Source organism: Esox lucius, chromosome 2 (genome assembly GCF_011004845.1).
Source record: "Esox lucius isolate fEsoLuc1 chromosome 2, fEsoLuc1.pri, whole genome shotgun sequence".
Lineage (NCBI taxonomy): Eukaryota > Metazoa > Chordata > Actinopteri > Esociformes > Esocidae > Esox > Esox lucius.
In genome coordinates this window covers 38,079,416-38,099,234 of record NC_047570.1, presented here as the reverse complement: position 1 = coordinate 38,099,234, position 19,819 = coordinate 38,079,416, and the positions used below count along the sequence as shown (strand labels likewise).

Here is a 19,819-nt window from a genome sequence, read left to right as displayed (position 1 = left end):
TGTCTGATTTATCAAGGCGAAGTAGTTACAGGTGTGTGCAAATCAATTGGACGAGCAATTGGTAAATAGCAAAATTTTTGTACTTGCGAACATTCTGAATTTTATTGTACAAGTAAATTTAGAAGCTTTTCTACACAAAACTGATAAATGAGGGCCCTGGTCCCAAGTCGAACTAAAGCACACAACAACGTCATGACTTCTATGGACATCCTATTAAAATTTTTATTTATTTTATTAAGTAAATCAGGTGTTGACTGAGCTGAAAAGGAGACTAGAGTGCTACTCAACATTCCCAGTGTAGTATGCTCAAACGCAGAAACTAAAACAACTTTTGAAAAATATTTTTTGCATTGTATTGTTCTTATATATCCAGAAGTTGAGGTTCCGGAGGTGCTGCTGCTGATTCAGCATCTTCTGCTGTTGATTCCTAGGAAGAAAAATCATGGTGAATGCCATTGTCTTCCCCCTTTTAAAATGTCTCACTACATCAAAATAATGTAGAAATGATAATGATCCTAGATTCACACAGTTTTGCTGACTGTCCAGCTTACCGGTAATCACAGAAAATGCATCAAGTAATTTAATGAGGGTTGCTTCCACAACATTTTAAATGTCAATTTTCATTGCAGCCCTCTAAGATTGTTAAAGGCATTTAATGTAGACAAAAAAAGATCTACATTTGAATGACATCTAGTGATACGAAGATCATTCAACTAGAGGAAACGTTGCTAGTATCTTTAGGCTTAAGCACTTCTACAGAAAAACTTTCAGTATGGACTCTTTACCAAAGCATTGGTGACTTAATCACTTCCTGTAGATCTAATTAAAGTAAAATAAGTAAAAGTAGTCAGTGTGTTAACATAAATATAGCTGAGGACTCACACACTGTTCAACGAAGGGTTCATTGAAGGCCCTGTACCCACTATAGAGAGGGTTTGGGATGGACACCAGAGCTGGTTGGTCTCCCTGCCTGGAGGCACCATCATCTTCATTCTGTCACAATTAGAGATACCCGTCAACACATCCAATCCATTTCATCAAACATTTCTCTACGGCAGTAGTGGTTGACACAGTAACCCAACCTAAACCCCCAAAGAGCAAGCTGAAGCAAAACCAATTGAATTGGGAACAATCCAGGTCAAGAGGCATAGTCAAATGTCAGTGCTTCATTGTGGCCTGATGGGAAGTCCATCTTTGAAATTCCCCCTTTGACTAGAATAATACCTGCATTTGTTTTGTTCAAACATCCAGACATTGCTGCCAGTACCTGTCTGAGGTCCTCTTTCTCAAACAGACGCTGGTGGAATGACTTCTGCTCAATTGTTCTTTTATGCAATTCTTTTGCATCGTGACTAAATATTGTTTAAATCAGCGTGTCTCAACTAACGAGTTGAGACCCAAATTGAGGGCATGGGATGTTTTTCATAGGAAGTTTGAAAATGTCACAAAAGTTTATTGCTAAGGTTAGCTAAGCCATCAGTGGCAGGCATAAACTACCCTTCATTTTTTATTTTGCAGTGAACACTTAAATCAAACATCGAGTCTCGATTAACTAAATATATTTGAGAACAATGAGGTAACAATGGTCAATGGAAACCAAAATCACCAACTGATTAAGTAGTTGACCAAAATGCTAACTTAAAATTTTCTTGCATGTTTTTATTGGTCCAAATTAATAAATAATGCAAAAGGTGATTTATACGATCTCAAATTAGAATTAGTCCCTGCAGATAGGCTGGCAGTTGAGTTACAAAACAATGGTTCTGGCGCTGATCCCTAACTCAGTCTGGCAGTTGCACGTGCACTGCTGCCTCAAGCACTCTCTTTATAAGCACACGTTTTACACTGTCTGACAGGAAAAAAATTGTGCCATTATGGGTGAGACCAGAATTGTGATGCTTTGTGTAATATTTATATTTATTTATTCATTTATTATTTTAGTTAAAAAAATTAATAGTTAACAATAACCCTCTGTCCTGCCACACCCACTCTGTGCAGCCACACCCACTCAGATAAAAATGATCTGTCCACTGGTTTTGTTAATTTGAGTCATTGCGCTCATGACAACCAGAAGAATTACAACACAAGACATTTTGCAAAGGTGACGGGACCCTTATAAATGTGTACTTTAAACCTGACACATTGTGACAGATAGACAAACAAAAAAGGATTTCTTCAAACATTGTAAACCAGGTCACGTTACAGATGCAGCCAGATTCGTTTTCCTGTTGTAGAACTCATTTGCTGCCAGTCGCTCGCATAAACAATTACATCGAAAGAATCACACAATCTATCAAGTTTTTATTTAACCAGATGCTGTGATGAGAGCAGGTTCACACTGAGTACATGTGACAGATGTGAAAGAGACTGGAGACGGCGTGGTGAACGTTATGCTGCCTGCAACATCATCCAGCATGACCGGTTTGGTGGTGGGTCGATATGGACTGGGGAGGCATATCCTTGGAAGGTCACAATGACCTCCACGTGCTAGCCAACAGTATCCTGACCGCAGTTAGGTACCGGGATGAAATCTTCAGACCCATCGTAAGACCTTACGCCGGTACAGTGGGCCCTGGGTTCCTCCTGGTGCAGGACAATGCCCGGCTTCATTTGGCCAGAGGGTGTAGGCAGTTCCTGGACGACAAAAGCATTGGTGCCATTGATTGGCCCTCACATTCCCCAGACCTGAATCCAATTGAGAACCTCTGGGACGTTATGTATCGGTGCATCTGATGCCACCAAGTAGCGCCACAGACTGTCCAGGAGCTCACTGATGCCCTGATCCAGGTCTGTGAGGAGATCCCCCAGGACACCATCCACTGTCTCATTAGGAGCATGCCCAGACGTTGTCAGGAGTGCATGTGGGGCCATACTGAATTCTCATTGAGCATTCTCATTAATTTTCGGTGTGAGTTTGAATCCAGGCCTCAATCGGTTGGTGATTTTGGTTTCCATTGACCGTTGTTACATCATTTTGTTCTCAACCCATTACACAATGTACAGTAAAGATTTTGATCTTTAATATACTTCCTTCATCGAGACCTGATGTGTGATTTAAGTGTTCCCTTCATTTTTTTGAGTGGTTTATATGTTTTTCTCCACAGAATTGAAAGTAACAGTGATTGGTTTGCAGATGGAGCTTGAGGGCTCATGTAAGACAGCTGATGATGTTGAAAAACTCTGCTGCCCAGTTGTCCCTTATTGATCCCTTTACTGTTGTTACAAACATGTAGAATTCTCATAGAGCACCAGCAAATAATTATAATAATTGTGACAACATTTTGGGAAATAATTAGATATATAAATGTTTTGTCTAGTATGAATGTTCTGCTATACCTGCATTTCAGTTGCACATGCTACCTTGCCCATGCAATTTGCCTTCATTGCACATTTAGAATTTATTTGTACTTGCATTTGCCTTCATTGCACATCTATACATTCCACTTGTACATATATTATACTTGTAAATTTCCTGCCCTCTTCTATTTGCACTTTTGGTTAGATGCTAACTGCATTTCGTTGTACTGTACTTGTTCAATGACAATAAAGTTGAATCTAATCTAATCTTAAAATTATTTTTGTTTCATTTATTCCAAATCAGATTGGTTGATGAGAAACTATGTTCAACAATTTTTGTATCCATTAGGTATTTAATCAAATGACAACAATGAAATATATATATTCTTATGCAGTAATGACCAAAGCCCTTTGGTAAAGTAGGAAATATGGTGCCAGGCATAATAAAACCCTGCATTACCTTGAAGTAGTGGAAGCGGAAGGCATCGTTCTTGTGTTTGAAGACATAATAGGAGAGTCCAGCAATGATGCAAAGGATCAGAAAGGTCACCAGTATGGAGGTTGCCACGGTTTTACCCCCATGGTGTTGGCCTGACGACGAGCCGGGGTGCACCTGCAATATTACAACTGACTCAGTCAATTCAAAAGCAACCAGGTACAGCACATCCGGTCATCAGGGATACAGTAGCATGAACCTAGCTTCCTGTACCCTAGAGAACTGCATGTCAACTGCGTTTCTTTTAGGCCAACTATGTTAGGTCACCTTTTGTTACCAGTCACAAGATTCACTCACTAGAAGGGGCGGGGCCCTGAAAGGACCCTCAATGACGTGAATGATTCCGTTGAATGCTGGGATATTCCACGCCAACACAAGCCTTTTGTTCACTAGCTTGTAGGTCTGGGGGTCCTGTGGAAAAACAGTATGACAGTTTAATGAGTGATCCCAGTTTTGCAATGTGAAAAGGGGTTTAAAGCAATGGAAAAACTGTTTAAATATGATAGCAATAGGACACACTGCCGACAAAATGGTTAAAAGCAGCAGGTGTTTGAGCTATCATCAGCTGGTTGTTAACATATGGTGAATATTCAAATGTACAAATTACAGGGGTGACCTTCCTTTCATTACAGGGGACCTTTATTAAACGAAGTGTCTATTAAAGGGAAAGTCCACTATGTATTTTAACATTTAACATTATAGTGAATGAGATTTTAATTTCAACAGTATTACAAATTAAGGTTACTTTATTTAACAAATAATAAAAAAAAAAATATCTACAATTTACTGTATTTCCCCAAAATCTACATATGTGGTTTATTGTGTAGAAAAGAGTGAGCAGATCCCTAGCTTCAATAGCTACCAACTGATGTATTTCCTCAGGACAGGGTCTATTAAAGGGGAGGTTCACTCACCTGGTTCTGCTGTTTACTCCTAAAAGGGAGGTCTACTGTATTCAGGTGTAGCTCAACTACATTAAAAGGGAGGTTCATTTTAATAAATAAGAGGTCCACTGACCTCGTTCTGCTGAGAAGTGTTCCTGGAGGAGATGGCCACTGAGAGATTATATCCCAGTCTGGATGGGATGACTTTATTATGTTCCAAATCCTCGTAGTATATCATGCTATTGGTAGTAGTGATGTGGTATTCCACGTCCCGGGCTGATAAGGTCTACATAAAGAATAGGAAATATTTACAAAGCAAAATTGATGGCAACTTTGTTAAAGGATAGAACCTTGACATCCCTTGTCTTTGCCCGTGAACTGCCCTCTTCTATTCAAATCACAGGCATCACTTGAGCTCAAGTCTGACGACTAAGATGGTCAATGTTGATGCGTGGGATTAATATCGTCCACTTTGTACGTTTCAGCCTCCCTGCAGAGGAGGCTTTTTTTTGGTCTGTATTTATTTTCCTCAGCTCAGGTTCCGTTTAACAAACTCCAGGCATTTACATTTCCCAGTATTGAGCACATCGGAATCCACAAAGAAATGGTTAATTGATGGCAAAATAAACCCAATAGCCGACACAGTCTCCTGGCTTAAACCCAATAGCCGACACAGTCTCCTGGCTTAAACCCAATAGCCGACACAGTCTCCTGGCTTAAACCCAATAGCCGACACACTCTCCTGGATTAACCCAATAGCCGACACAGTCTCCTGGCTTAAACCCAATAGCCGACATAGTCTCCTGGCTTAAACCCAATAGCCAACACAGTCTCCTGGCTCAAGCCCAAGTGAAAACCTGCAGTTTGAATTGAAGAGGGCAGTCAATTAGAATTGACAAATGGATTCAGTATTAAAGAATGGTCTAAGATTCCTTCCAGTGGAGTCTCAGAAAACCCAGTAAACCCAATAAACCTATTACCTTTGCATGGTCAGGTACTGGAAAGGACAGAATTTCCCAGAGCATCACAATTCAAACAATTTGATTAAATTACAGATGGGAAAAACATAGATGAATTTAGGAAAAAATACAATACTTATATATTCCTCATTTCTAAATAAATGTACCTATAAAAATACGTCTACAGAAAATAAACATATTAAACATTTATTTTAAATAATTGTTAAAATTTTAAAATCACCTCATTGACTGCGAAGCCAGTGTTGTGTGGCACAAATAGAGTAGCATTGGATGAACTGGTGGTGAGAAAGTGCAATAGATTTTCTCCCTCTGCTGAGGAACCTGCATAATTCAATAATATCTACAAGGATAGAAAGGATACATAAATACAAATATAGATTAAAAGGACTGTTAGCACTGTTCTATGATCATAACTAGACAGCCCTACTTAGATTCTGCATGACAATCATGCCTTGCTTTTCTACTGCGTTTTCTTTCACACTGCTTGCTCAACTAGAAAGTCGTCTGAATCGCAAATTGTGATTCATGATTCGCCACAACCAGTAACCTTAGTTTAGCTTGGAGCAATTCGTAGTCATTCTTTCAGCTGATCCTGACTGTTAAAGTCAAACACAAATAGAAAAGATTAGCATTTCCACGATTTGAATAGAATCCAAATGCTGTGTTATTCGGTGCATTTGATCAATAAACTTTTGAACTTGAACAAACTGTCTTTTGATTAGATCAGCCATGGGTGTGCAGACATTATCTATCTGTAAAACATCTATAGGGTTGTTTTAAATGTGTACACGCCTACACCCCCACACACAATAAAACACACAACTATCACAGACAGTGTCGACCACAGCACCGCGGTCAGCAGTAGACCCCAGGACGGGGAAAATAAATTAGGCTACGACTCAGTGGCAGGTCAGACTGAATGGGGATTACAGAACCCAAACTTACGTTGTAGAACGTGGAGAAGTTGGAATTCATTGCCAAAACGCTGGTCAGGTCTCCATTGCAGAACACACCATTGCCGACGTACCGGTCTCCACAAACACACGACACATCTACGGGAGACAGAGTTCATCATGCTGGGAAGGCACTGTATTTGTTCATTGTGGATGCTAAATCGTGCCGCAATCCAAAATTAACATTAACCAAAATATGACGGTTGTAGTTGACTTGAGGAAATGCTCCCAAATTCTCCATCTCAAGGTTTCAACTGTGATTTCAGCTGAATCGTTCTCATTGCCATGGACCATCATCTCCCTCAGGCGAAAGGATAACATCAGTGATCCCTGGGAAGGGCCTCCTGCGTGCACCTTGTAGCAGTTTAAAGAACAAAACATCTCCCACTCCATCCTGATCTACCTTTACATATAAGATGTAGAGTGCATCACATCTTCCTGCCTGAGAGTTGTGGGATTGTTTTGTGTTTTATTTTCATTGACAGCAGTTATGGTGTCTTGTTCAACGAAAGATCAACTTGTCCACTTGGGGATTCAAACCAGCAGCCTTTTGGTTACTGGGCAAAGGCCTTAACCACTAGGCTAACCAACAGTTGGGCGGCACTGTAGATGGTAGCTGCATTTAAAAAAGTAAATAAAATAATTTTATACAAAACATCTATTTAATAAGGCTTTATTTATATGGCCCAGTTTTATCCTAATAAAGTGTTTCCAGGCCTGCAAATCACACTATGAGGCATTTTGTGTAATTCCTATTGGAATCTAGCCAGACTGGGGATGTCCTGGATATGGAATTTATATTGACCCACAACCTGCATTCAGAATAACTGCCTGTCAGGGAATATTTTAGATATATTAGAATGTTACAATATGACATCACCTAAATGACATTACCTAAATCACCTTAATTACTTAAACTGGAACATAAATGTCAGGAATGACTGCAAAAAATAACAGATTGCATTAGCCTGGTACAAACAAAAAGTTTATCAAATTATAGGGGCTAGACAGGCAGCCTGAGTGAGATATACTGGGCACAGTAATTTGACACCAGTAATTGTTCATTAAATGTATTTAACAAGTGTTGATTTAACACTTGCATAGTTAACCTCAATCAACCCAAGACATTTTACACTGAAAATCCACCATAGGAAACACTGGGCCATTTGGTCTTTGTCTTATCAGCATTTTCCAAATTGAGATACCTGGTTCCTACCCAGCTGTTTCACTCATCTATTGTTGATCTTTGCGGAACTGGGTCAACATGTCTGTTTTCATTCAGGTTCATTAGATGTACTTGATTTTAGTGGTGAAGGACTACAGAATGTTTTACTTTAATTAGAAAAACTGACCAACCTTTGCTATAAAATAGCTACAGCTGCAATATCAAACAACCAAAACATTCTAGGCAAATCAGCAGCCTTCTCTCGTGGCCATGCAATCCAGGAATCTATTTATTTGTAGCTGACTTTTCACAAGTCCTTGATTCGGCTGAAGGTGAATTTGAATGCAATACATTAATAAATCAAGTAGCAGATAAACTAAATATAGCACCCCAGGTCTGGGCCCCTATTTCAATAGACCAAGTTTCTAATCCTTATAGAAGGCTGGACTCCCAAATAGTAGTCTTAATATTATGCGATGGTAACTTTAGGGGGGTACTACATTTTACCAGATAGGGGGGATTTGTTAAATTGTGTTACCTTTTCACACGACTGACTAATATGGCCGGGCCTTTTCACACGACTGACTAATATGGCCGGGCCTTTTCACACGACTGACTAATATGGCCGGGCCTTTTCACACGACTGACTAATATGGCCGGGCCTTTTCCCACGACTGACTAATATGGCCGGGCCTTTTCACACGACTGACTAATATGGACAAATTGTAAACTATTGTAGCTGGTTAGCATGTTCACCTCACCTTCCACCTCAAATCTCTTTGCTAGTGAAAGTCCCCAAAACAGTTCTATGAATTTCCCACTTTCAAAGTATGAAGTGCAATGTCTTGTAATGTTGAGGTGATATTTTACCTGATAGTCTGTAACAGTAAGCGTCATATTTGCTGCTTAGGTCCACTGGGTCTTTGTACAGCACTATACCAACATGCTTGTCACCACACTTTTCAGATGGAAATGTGGTTGGATACCCCACTTTCTTCTCCTCCATCCAGCCAGCCACACATCGGTGCAACCCCAACTACAGAAAACAAAGAGGAGGAACTTCAGCAAGTAGCTCAGTGGGGGGTGATGCTCTGTGGCTTAGCTGGGAGAACATGGCACTTACAACTTCAGGGCAGTGGGTTCAATTCCCATGAGGGACTTGAACACACATAATAATTGTATTAAACATTTACTGATTGACTCACTGATTGCTTTTTGATAAAGAACTGAAATAGTCCCGTCACCAACCCTTCTCTTAAAGACAGCAGGGCTTTAAAAGCACTACACTGATGTGGACTGACTGAGGGGGGGGGGGTTTGGCTGGTCGACTGAATCTGTCATTGGATCCCTGAGCCAATCACAGAATCTGTAATTGAATCCCTGAGCCACTAACAAAATGTCACTGAATCCCTGAGACAATCACAGAATCCGTCATTGAATCCCTGGGCAGATGACCCTAATGGCTTCCAGGTTGTTGCCGTAAAAGAGAATGTGTTCTCAGTCATAATTTTCTAGTAGAATAAGGGCACAACTGAACAACATGTGTAAGCATTGATTGGGTGGAGCATTGGGTGGAGCCTGGGAGTTTCCAGTGAACAGTTCACACCAGTAGAAGGGTGGAGAACTTGGGTGAAGCCACTATCTGGATGATTTGTTTAATCTGTTTTATTTAAGAGTTTAATCAATGTCCTCTGATCCGTTTCTTGTCTATTTAGTTCAGGTCACATACACATTTCATATGCTCTGGTCTCTTTCTATGTACATTCATGTACCTTACCAAATTGAATGTACCCATCCATCCATCCATCTTTTTCGGCTTATCCGGGGCCGGGTCGCGGGGGCAGCAGTCTAAGCAGAGATGCACAGACTTCCCTCTACCTATACACTTCCTCTAGCTCTTCCGGGGGGGGACACCGATGCGTTCCCAGGCCAGCCGGGAGACATAGTCCCTCTAGCGTGTCCTAGGTCTTCCCCGGGGTCTCCTCCCGGTGGGACGGGCCCGGAACACCTTCCTGGGAAGGCGCTCCGGAGGCATCCGGAACAGATGCCCAAGCCACTTCACCTGACCCCTCTCGATGTGGAGGAGCTAATTTCGGCCGCCTGTATCCGGGATCTTGTCCTTTCGGTCATGACCCAAAGCTCATGACCATAGGTGAGAGTAGGAAAGTAGATTGACCGGTAAATCGAGAGCTTCGCCTTGCGGGTCAGCTCTTTCTTCACCACGACAGACCGATACATCAACCGCATTACTGCAGAAGCTGCACCGATCCGTCTGTCAATCTCCCGTTCCATCCTTCCCTCACTCGTGAACAAGACCCCTAGATACTTAAACTCCTCCACTTGCCCACTTCAGGTTGAATGTACCTGTATTTTCTGTATTTAATTCCTAATTACTAAGTAGATGTTGCGTGCCATGTCACAATCATTTTATTGTTTAGAATGACACACGTTATTCAGTGCACTTGAAAAATAATAGATTTTAATTTGACTTAACTTCGAATTGCTTGCCAAGTTATCTAACTCGGTGAAGATGACTCAGGTAAAAACTTACCTGTTGTGCGTCAGACACCTGGGCGAAGGTGGCCAGCTTGGCTCCATCAGCCTCACATGCTTCCTTCGATTCGGTGTAGTTCAGCTGGTACCTCCCCGCAGCCGAGCGCAGGAGGTACACCCCGGCGGAGTTAACTGGCAACACAAACAAACAGTTTCTTGGCCGGAATTCCATTCCAATACACTTTGTAATGGTGTGGTGGGGTCTATAGAGGGGTCTATCTCTGATGGTGTGGTGTTGCAGGTCAAAAAAGGGGTTTATGTCGATGTTCTTACTTTGATAGTGCAGGTCATTGCAGGTGGCCTCGGGGTGACATCCTCCGTTGTCCTCCAAGCAGCGGTCGACCGGAGGAACCACCTTCTCCAGACATTGGAGGCCGTTCCCAACATAACCATCCAGACACTCGCACTGACGCTCGTCCTGACCAAAGGATAAAACACATCAGCATAGTCAATATTACAGCAGACGCCCCCTCTAAGGTCCGTGTCGGGCCGACGCCCCCTCTATGATCCGTGTCAGGCCAACGCCCCCCTCTAAGGTCCGTGTCGGGCCGACGCCCCCTCTATGATCCATGTCGGGCCGACGCCCCCTCTAAGGTCCGTGTCGGGCCGACGCCCCCTCTATGATCCGTGTCAGGCCAACGCCCCTTCTATGATCCGTGTCAGGCCAACGCCCCCTCTATGATCCGTGTCAGGCCGACGCCCCTTCTATGATCCGTGTCAGTAATGCACCTCCATACCATCACAGATGCTGGCTTTTGGACTGTGCGCTGATGACAAGCTGAATGGTTCCTCTCCTCTTTAGTCCAGAGGATGCGGTGTCCACGATTCCCAAAATAATTTCACATTTTTATTTGTCAGACCACAGGACAGTTTTCCATTTCGCCTCAGTCCATCTTAAATGAGCTTGGGCCCAGAGAACACGGGAGAAGTTCTGGATCTTGTTTATATATGGTTTCTTCTTTGCATGGTAGAGTATTAACTTCGGAAGTGTTCCTGAGCCCATGCAGTGATTTCCACAACAGAATCCTGTCTGTTTTTAATGCAGTGATGCCTGAGGGCCCAAAGATCATGGCCATCCAATATTGGTTTTCGACTTTGTCCCTTGCATTCAGAGATTTCTTAGGATTTTCTGAATCTTTCAATAATATTATGTACCGTAGATGATGAGATCCCCAAAATCTTTGCAATTATACGTTGAGAGACGTTATTCTTAAATTGTTGCACTCTTCACCTGCACAGTCTTTCATAGAGTGGTAAACCCCTCCCCATCTTTACTTCTGAAAGACTCATCCTCGCTGGGATGCTCTTTATACCCAATCATATTATTGACCTGTTGCCAATTAACCTTATTAGTTGTGAGATGTTCCACCAGCATTACACAACTTTTCCAGTCTTTTGTTGCCCCTGTCCCAGCTTTTTGTAAATGTGTTGCTGGCATCAAATTCAAAGTGGGCGTTTATTTTTTCAATAAACAACATTTCCAAGTTTCAACATTTGATAGGTTGTCTTTGTAATATTTTCTATTAAATATAGGGTTTTTAAATTATTTGTACATCACTGCATTCTGTTTTTATTTCCATTTTACACAGTGTCCCAACTTTTGAGAAATGGGGTTGTAGATCAAAACAAGATGAAAAGGAAGCATCCACTCACAGGTCCTGTGAACAGACAGGTGGCGAAGTCACTGCAGCCTCCATTGGTCTCGGCGACACACCTGTTGATTGGTGAGCAGGAGTTCCCGTCTCCCTCGTAGCCCGACAGACAGGTACAGTTGACCTTCAGGTCCGTTTGGAGACAGGTCGCGTGCTGGTGGCAGCCGCCATTGTACTCTGCACACAGGTCAGGAGCTGGACGAGACACATGGGGAAGAAGAACATGACATTGGTCCCTATATCCCACCAAGCTAATATGTTTGCCATATTATTAAACAATGAATACATTTAGTTAGGCTCACTACGTCACCTCTACGTTTAGTTAGGCCCGCTACGTCTTTCAGTTTGTTTACTTAGGCCCGCTACGTCTTTTAGTTAGTTTACTTAGGACCACTACGTCTTTCAGTTTGTTTACTTAGGACCGCTACGTCTTTCAGTTTGTTTACTGAGGCCCGCTACGTCTTTTAGTTAGTTTACTTAGGACCGCTACGTCTTTCTGTTCGTTTACTTAGGACCGCTACGTCTTTCTGTTCGTTTACTTAGGCCCGCTACATCTTTCAGTTTGTTTATTTAGGCCCGCTACGTCTTTTAGTTAGTTTACTTAGGACCGCTACGTCTTTTAGTTAGTTTACTTAGGACCGCTACGTCTTTCAGTTCGTTTACTTAGGACCGCTACGTCTTTCTGTTTGTTTACTTAGGCCTGCTACATCTTTCAGTTTGTTTATTTAGGCCCGCTACGTCTTTCAGTTCGTTTACTTAGGACCGCTACGTCTTTCTGTTCGTTTACTTAGGCCTGCTACATCTTTGAGTTCGTTTACTTAGGACCGCTACATCTTTCAGTTTGTTTATTTAGGCCTTCTACGTCTTTCAGTTCGTTTACTTAGGACCGCTACGTCTTTCTGTTCGTTTACTTAGGCCTGCTACGTCTTTCAGTTTGTTTATTTAGGCCCGCTACGTCTTTCAGTTCGTTTACTTAGGACCGCTACGTCTTTCTGTTCGTTTACTTAGGCCTGCTACATCTTTCAGTTCGTTTACTTAGGCCTGCTACATCTTTCAGTTCGTTTACTTAGGACCGCTACATCTTTCAGTTTGTTTATTTAGGCCTGCTACGTCTTTCAGTTCGTTTACTTAGGACCGCTACATCTTTCAGTTTGTTTATTTAGGCCTGCTACGTCTTTCAGTTTGTTTACTTAGGACCGCTACGTCTTTCAGTTTGTTTACTGAGGCCCGCTACGTCTTTTAGTTAGTTTACTTAGGACCGCTACGTCTTTCAGTTCGTTTACTTAGGACCGCTACGTCTTTCTGTTCGTTTACTTAGGCCCGCTACATCTTTCAGTTTGTTTATTTAGGCCCGCTACGTCTTTTAGTTAGTTTACTTAGGACCGCTACGTCTTTTAGTTAGTTTACTTAGGACCGCTACGTCTTTCAGTTCGTTTACTTAGGACCGCTATGTCTTTCTGTTCGTTTACTTAGGCCCGCTACATCTTTCAGTTTGTTTATTTAGGCCCGCTACGTCTTTTAGTTAGTTTACTTAGGACCGCTACGTCTTTTAGTTAGTTTACTTAGGACCGCTACGTCTTTCAGTTCGTTTACTTAGGACCGCTACGTCTTTCTGTTTGTTTACTTAGGCCTGCTACATCTTTCAGTTTGTTTATTTAGGCCCGCTACGTCTTTCAGTTCGTTTACTTAGGACCGCTACGTCTTTCTGTTCGTTTACTTAGGCCTGCTACATCTTTGAGTTCGTTTACTTAGGACCGCTACATCTTTCAGTTTGTTTATTTAGGCCTTCTACGTCTTTCAGTTCGTTTACTTAGGACCGCTACGTCTTTCTGTTCGTTTACTTAGGCCTGCTACGTCTTTCAGTTTGTTTATTTAGGACCGCTACGTCTTTCAGTTCGTTTACTTAGGACCGCTACGTCTTTCTGTTCGTTTACTTAGGCCTGCTACATCTTTCAGTTCGTTTACTTAGGCCTGCTACATCTTTCAGTTCGTTTACTTAGGACCGCTACATCTTTCAGTTTGTTTATTTAGGCCTGCTACGTCTTTCAGTTCGTTTACTTAGGACCGCTACATCTTTCAGTTTGTTTATTTAGGCCTGCTACGTCTTTCAGTTTGTTTACTTAGGACCGCTACGTCTTTCAGTTTGTTTACTGAGGCCCGCTACGTCTTTTAGTTAGTTTACTTAGGACCGCTACGTCTTTCAGTTCGTTTACTTAGGACCGCTACGTCTTTCTGTTCGTTTACTTAGGCCCGCTACATCTTTCAGTTTGTTTATTTAGGGCCGCTACGTCTTTTAGTTAGTTTACTTAGGACCGCTACGTCTTTTAGTTAGTTTACTTAGGACCGCTACGTCTTTCAGTTCGTTTACTTAGGACCGCTACGTCTTTCTGTTCGTTTACTTAGGCCCGCTACATCTTTCAGTTTGTTTATTTAGGCCCGCTACGTCTTTTAGTTAGTTTACTTAGGACCGCTACGTCTTTTAGTTAGTTTACTTAGGACCGCTACGTCTTTCAGTTCGTTTACTTAGGACCGCTACGTCTTTCAGTTCGTTTACTTAGGACCGCTACGTCTTTCTGTTTGTTTACTTAGGCCTGCTACATCTTTCAGTTTGTTTATTTAGGCCCGCTACGTCTTTCAGTTCGTTTACTTAGGACCGCTACGTCTTTCTGTTCGTTTACTTAGGCCTGCTACATCTTTCAGTTCGTTTACTTAGGACCGCTACATCTTTCAGTTTGTTTATTTAGGACCGCTACGTCTTTCAGTTCGTTTACTTAGGACCGCTACGTCTTTCTGTTCGTTTACTTAGGCCTGCTACGTCTTTCAGTTTGTTTATTTAGGCCCGCTACGTCTTTCAGTTCGTTTACTTAGGACCGCTACGTCTTTCTGTTCGTTTACTTAGGCCTGCTACATCTTTCAGTTCGTTTACTTAGGCCTGCTACATCTTTCAGTTCGTTTACTTAGGACCGCTACATCTTTCAGTTTGTTTATTTAGGCCTGCTACGTCTTTCAGTTCGTTTACTTAGGACTGCTACGTCTTTCTGTTCGTTTACTTAGGCCTGCTACATCTTTCAGTTTGTTTATTTAGGCCCGCTACGTCTTTCAGTTTGTTTACTTAGGACCGCTACGTCTTTCTGTTCGTTTACTTAGGCCTGCTACATCTTTCAGTTCGTTTACTTAGGACCGCTACATCTTTCAGTTTGTTTATTTAGGCCTGCTACGTCTTTCAGTTCGTTTACTTAGGTCCGATACATCAGAGTAATGGTTTACAACCCACCTGAGCAGTTCCTGCCGCCCCCCACGTACTGAGACTGACAGACACACACATTGTCTGCCTGGCACACAGCCTTGCCATGGCATTCTGGAGAACACACTGGCTTCTTCTCTGAGACACAACAGTAGACAAAGCTGTCACACACAATCAAACAAACACACAGTGGTTTTTCTAACCTTCTGGTGCCAACCCAGAGACCCATGTTTGCTATACCCTAGCTGTACACCTCTAACCCTAAAGAGCTTCTTCATACCTGCACTTAAAAATAAGCCAATTTAAGACACTATACCCAAATGTTTGCCTAAATTTAACAACTAAACTGGAAAACACATTTTTCCTAGAGGAGATATGCCAAATAAACCTTCTGGTGCCCGATTTGTCAGGTTTTACTGTCTTTGTGGGGATTCCATTTCCCCACAATACTAATGGTAATAATACGGGCAGATTACTGTTTGCGTCTTTGTCTAAAAGGTGTGTATGACCATTAAAAACTATACAATAGTGTTTAATTACAGGCAAATGAATGTTCCCCATTCCCTCATTAATGAACTAAAATGGCTTCCATATCCTCTTCTAGGGTGGGTCATTTAAATTCATTCAGATGACTGTGTTCACCTATCTGGAGTTGACAGCTGTCTCCAGTCCATCCTTCATCACATGTGCAGCTCCCATCTCTGTCCATCCCGTCCTCACACTGTCCATGAGGCGTGCATTTGCACTCTACAAACACAACATTGAAACACATTGAAAGCACGACAAGCACAGCTTGAATAAGAGATTGAATGAAATAATGCTTCTGTGAGCATTAGGCTGCATGCTGGTTCAATCCTGTCAGGAGCAGCAGACTTCCACCAGCCTCTGTTTACCGGTGCAGTTGTCGCCGTAGTGACCGGGTTCACACAGTTCACAGGCTGTTCCTCTGAAGCCTTTATGACACTTGCACAGTCCCGATCCCAGCCGGCCATCATTGCAGTCCCCATGAAGCCCACAAGGAGACTCTAAACCCCCCGAACACACTGAAACACATTGGAGGGAGAACAAAGCATATGGAATCAAACAGGAAAACGATTTCAAATGTTTATTAACAAACGTACTATTCACGTATAAATGGCTCAAATGGCGCCCTATTCCTTGCGTTATATATATATATATAGTACACCACCACATGACTACATGACCAACCTTGGCAGTCTCTTCCATAGTGGTTCTTACAGCATTTTGTGACCCAGACTGTGGTGTTACACAACCTCCTCCTGCCCAGGTTTTGTGAGCGATAACGCAACGGTAAGTAACTGTAAAGGAACAACAAAGGGAAGAACAACAAGACACTGAAGAACAGGTAGACACGTTTTTCATTACCAACCAGTAAGAATTCCGTCTCTCACAGACCTGTTAGTTTTTCTTTAAGAAGCCCTCCTGTTCTCCACTCATTACCTGTATTAACTGCACCTGTTTGAACTTGTTACCTGTATAAAAGACACCTGTCCACACACTCAATCAAACAGACTCCAACCTCTCCACAATGGCCAAGACCAGAGAGCTGTGTAAGGACATCAGGGATAGAATTGTAGACCTGCACAAGGCTGGGATGGGCTACAGGACAATAGGAAAGCAACTTGGTGAGAAGGCAACAACTGTTGGCGCAATTATTCGAAAAATGGAAGAAGTTCAAGATGACGGTCAATCTCCCTCGGTCTGGGGCTCCATGCAAGATCTCAACTCGTGGGGCATCAATGAACATGTGGAAGGTGAGGGATCAGCCCAGAACTACACGGCGGGACCTGATCAATGACCTGAAGAGAGATGGGACCACAGTCTCAAAGAAAACCATTAGTAACACATTACGCCGTCATGGATTAAAATCCTGCAGCGCATGCAAGGTCCCCCTGCTCAAGCCAGCGCATGTCCAGGCTCGTCTGAAGTTTACAATGACCATCTGGATGATCCAGAGGAGGAATGGGAGAAGGTCATGTGGTCTGATGAGACAAAAATAGAGCTTTTTGGTCGAAACTCCGTATTTGGAGGAAGAAGAAGGATGAGTACAACCCCAAGTACACCATCCCAACCGTGAACCATGGAGGTGGAAACATCATTCTTTGGGGATGCTTTTCTGCAAAGGGGACAGGACGACTGCACTGTATTGAGGGTAGGATGGATGGGGCCATGTATCGCGAGATCTTGGCCAACAACCTCCTTCCCTCAGTAAGAGCATTGAAGATGGGTCGTGGCTGGGTCTTCCAGCATGACAACGACCCGAAACACACAGCCAGGGCAACTAAGGGGTGGCTCCGTAAGAAGCATCTCAAGGTCCTGGAGTGGCCTAGTCTCCAGACCTGAACCCAATAGAAAATCTTTGGAGGGAGCTGAAAGTCCGTATTGCCCAGCGACAGCCCCAAAACCTGAAGGATCTGGAGAAGGTCTGTATGGAGGAGTGGGACAAAATCCCTGCTGCAGTGTGTTCAAACCTGGTCAAGAACTACAGGAAACGTATGATCTCTGTAATTGCAAACAAAGGTTTCTGTAGCAAATATTAAGTTCTGCTTTCTGATGTATCAAATACTTATGTCATGCAATAAGATGCTATTAATTTCTTAATCATACAATGTGATTTTCTGGATTTTTGTTTTAAATTCCGTCACTCACATTTGAAAAGTACCTATGATAAAAATTACAGACTTCTACATGCTTTTGTAAGTGGAAAAATCTGCAAAATTGACAGTATATCAAATTCTTGTTCTCCCCACTATATAGATGACCTGACTGAATATATAGATGACCTGACTGAATATATAAATGACCTGACTGAATATATAGATGACCTGACTGACTGACTTGCAGGGGTCATATGGAACGGCCTTGGGTCCATCTCACACACAACAGGGGTACAGGGTATGCCACAGTGAAGGGCCCTTAAGCACTTAAATGCCAAATAAAATCCTTGCTCAAGGGCCCAACGGTACACGGTACCGGATGTAGATGTAGGATGATCCCAGCCATCCTTGTACCTACCCATAGTCATGGCTGAATAGGTCAAAGGGTCGTCTGGGGTAGAGGCGATGGTTGTAGTGACGGAACCTGCAGCTTTCAGTGTTGCCCTGGAGACAGTGGGTTATATATTGTTTCAAGTTTTATTCATATGCACAGAATACACTATACAAAAATGTTTGGACAATTTAGTGATAAGATATTTTTGCACAAAGTGCAGTTATGTAAATATACATGCATATCAAAAGTGCAGACACTTGAGAATCCAGCTGACGGCAGCTGCTCTAGCCGACTAATGGAAGCCCTGGTCCTTGTGAACCAAGAGGAACTTTAAACTGTTGACTACTGCCACCCTGTTGATCTTGTTCCTCTGCTTCCTAAAGTTGCCAGTCATCTCTGTGGTTTTGCTGACAATGAAGTAGAGGGTGTTACCCTGACACCACAAAGGTTTCTCCCACCCCAGACTTTCTCCCACCCCAGACTAAATCCTTGTTGTTGGTTATCAATCCTACTGCCATGGAGTCACCCGGAAACCTGCTGGAGGTGTTGATGTTGTGCAGAGACACACTTGTGGGTGAACAGGAATTAAAACAGAAGGCTGAGGACACACCCCTGGGGTACCCCAGTGTTAGGAATTTATGGATTGTATGTGTGTGTGTGTGCGTGCGTGCGTGTGATTACCATATCTGTGGATCCTGCAGGACAGGTGGGGGGGCTCAAGCTGAATCCACACATTCCCTAGAAAAAACACATGTGCCACTTTCATTTTACCTAATGTCACTGTAAAGTATGAACATCATATGTGCTAAAGGCGTACCAGAAGCTTCCAGATACACTATAATAAATTAATAAATAACATTATAAAGATTCTCACATATGTTGTCTTGTTCTCCATTCCATCGCAGTGAGCCCCCAGACCAGGAGGTTCCAGTAACTGATCAATGCCGTACGCCACTCCCCCGTTAAAAAACAGAAAACGATCAAGGACCTTGGCCATGTTGTCATTCACCATGATGTCACCCTGACACAAACAAACTAGATTTAAATATAAGGAAGAAGAAAGCAATCACGGTGCAAGAACTAGCGAGTTGCCCAGTTCTTTTTTGTGTACTGTATTATGTCTAGCTAGTTATGGGGTTTAACTAGCTGGTTGATGCTGTATGCTCTGAAACCTGGAAGTACTTGTTTCCATTGCTACCCAGCATCAACAGGTTTGGTGATAACTATTATTTGAGGATGACCATTTCAGTAGTGAATGGCTGGGTGAAGTCCAGGGTGGGGTGAGGATGGAAATGACCACAAGGAGGTCTTGCCTACTTATCCGGTCTTTATAACACAAATCAATCTGGAACCAGACTACCTGAGAAAAAAAAACAAAAAACTTTCCAATGGTTGTGAGCAGGGGGTGGGTCTTTAAGTGTCTTCCTTTCGACCACATCCTGTGGCAGTCATGTTTGAGTCTTTGGGATTTAAAAAAGTGTCCCAAAGGGCACCCTATTCCCAGATAGTGCACTACTTTTGACCTGGAATCTGGTCAACAGGACCACACTCCTCAATATAGGCAATAGGTTAACAGTGGTGTT

The 19,819-nt window shown here is 42.6% G+C and overlaps 1 protein-coding gene across 2 annotated transcripts in view; it reads right to left on the bottom strand.

The window, feature by feature from the left end:
* Positions 1–348: 348 nt before the first annotated feature.
* stab1 (stabilin 1) overlaps positions 349–19,819 on the bottom strand; it is a 62,157-nt gene continuing 42,686 nt past the window's right edge. For both annotated transcript variants that reach the window (XM_034296252.1, XM_034296254.1), the window contains exons 53-70: positions 19,111–19,257; positions 18,918–18,974; positions 18,261–18,346; positions 16,434–16,543; positions 16,118–16,267; positions 15,867–15,971; positions 15,255–15,362; positions 11,982–12,175; positions 10,602–10,746; positions 10,327–10,460; positions 8,646–8,811; positions 6,603–6,709; positions 5,878–5,997; positions 4,811–4,963; positions 4,091–4,204; positions 3,758–3,910; positions 883–993; positions 349–427 (exon numbers count right to left, since the gene is read on the bottom strand). In XM_034296252.1, coding sequence (XP_034152143.1) covers positions 362–427; positions 883–993; positions 3,758–3,910; positions 4,091–4,204; positions 4,811–4,963; positions 5,878–5,997; positions 6,603–6,709; positions 8,646–8,811; positions 10,327–10,460; positions 10,602–10,746; positions 11,982–12,175; positions 15,255–15,362; positions 15,867–15,971; positions 16,118–16,267; positions 16,434–16,543; positions 18,261–18,346; positions 18,918–18,974; positions 19,111–19,257 — 2,226 coding nt within the window. In that variant the 3' untranslated portion in view covers positions 349–361. The remainder of the gene's footprint in view (positions 428–882; positions 994–3,757; positions 3,911–4,090; positions 4,205–4,810; positions 4,964–5,877; positions 5,998–6,602; positions 6,710–8,645; positions 8,812–10,326; positions 10,461–10,601; positions 10,747–11,981; positions 12,176–15,254; positions 15,363–15,866; positions 15,972–16,117; positions 16,268–16,433; positions 16,544–18,260; positions 18,347–18,917; positions 18,975–19,110; positions 19,258–19,819) is intronic.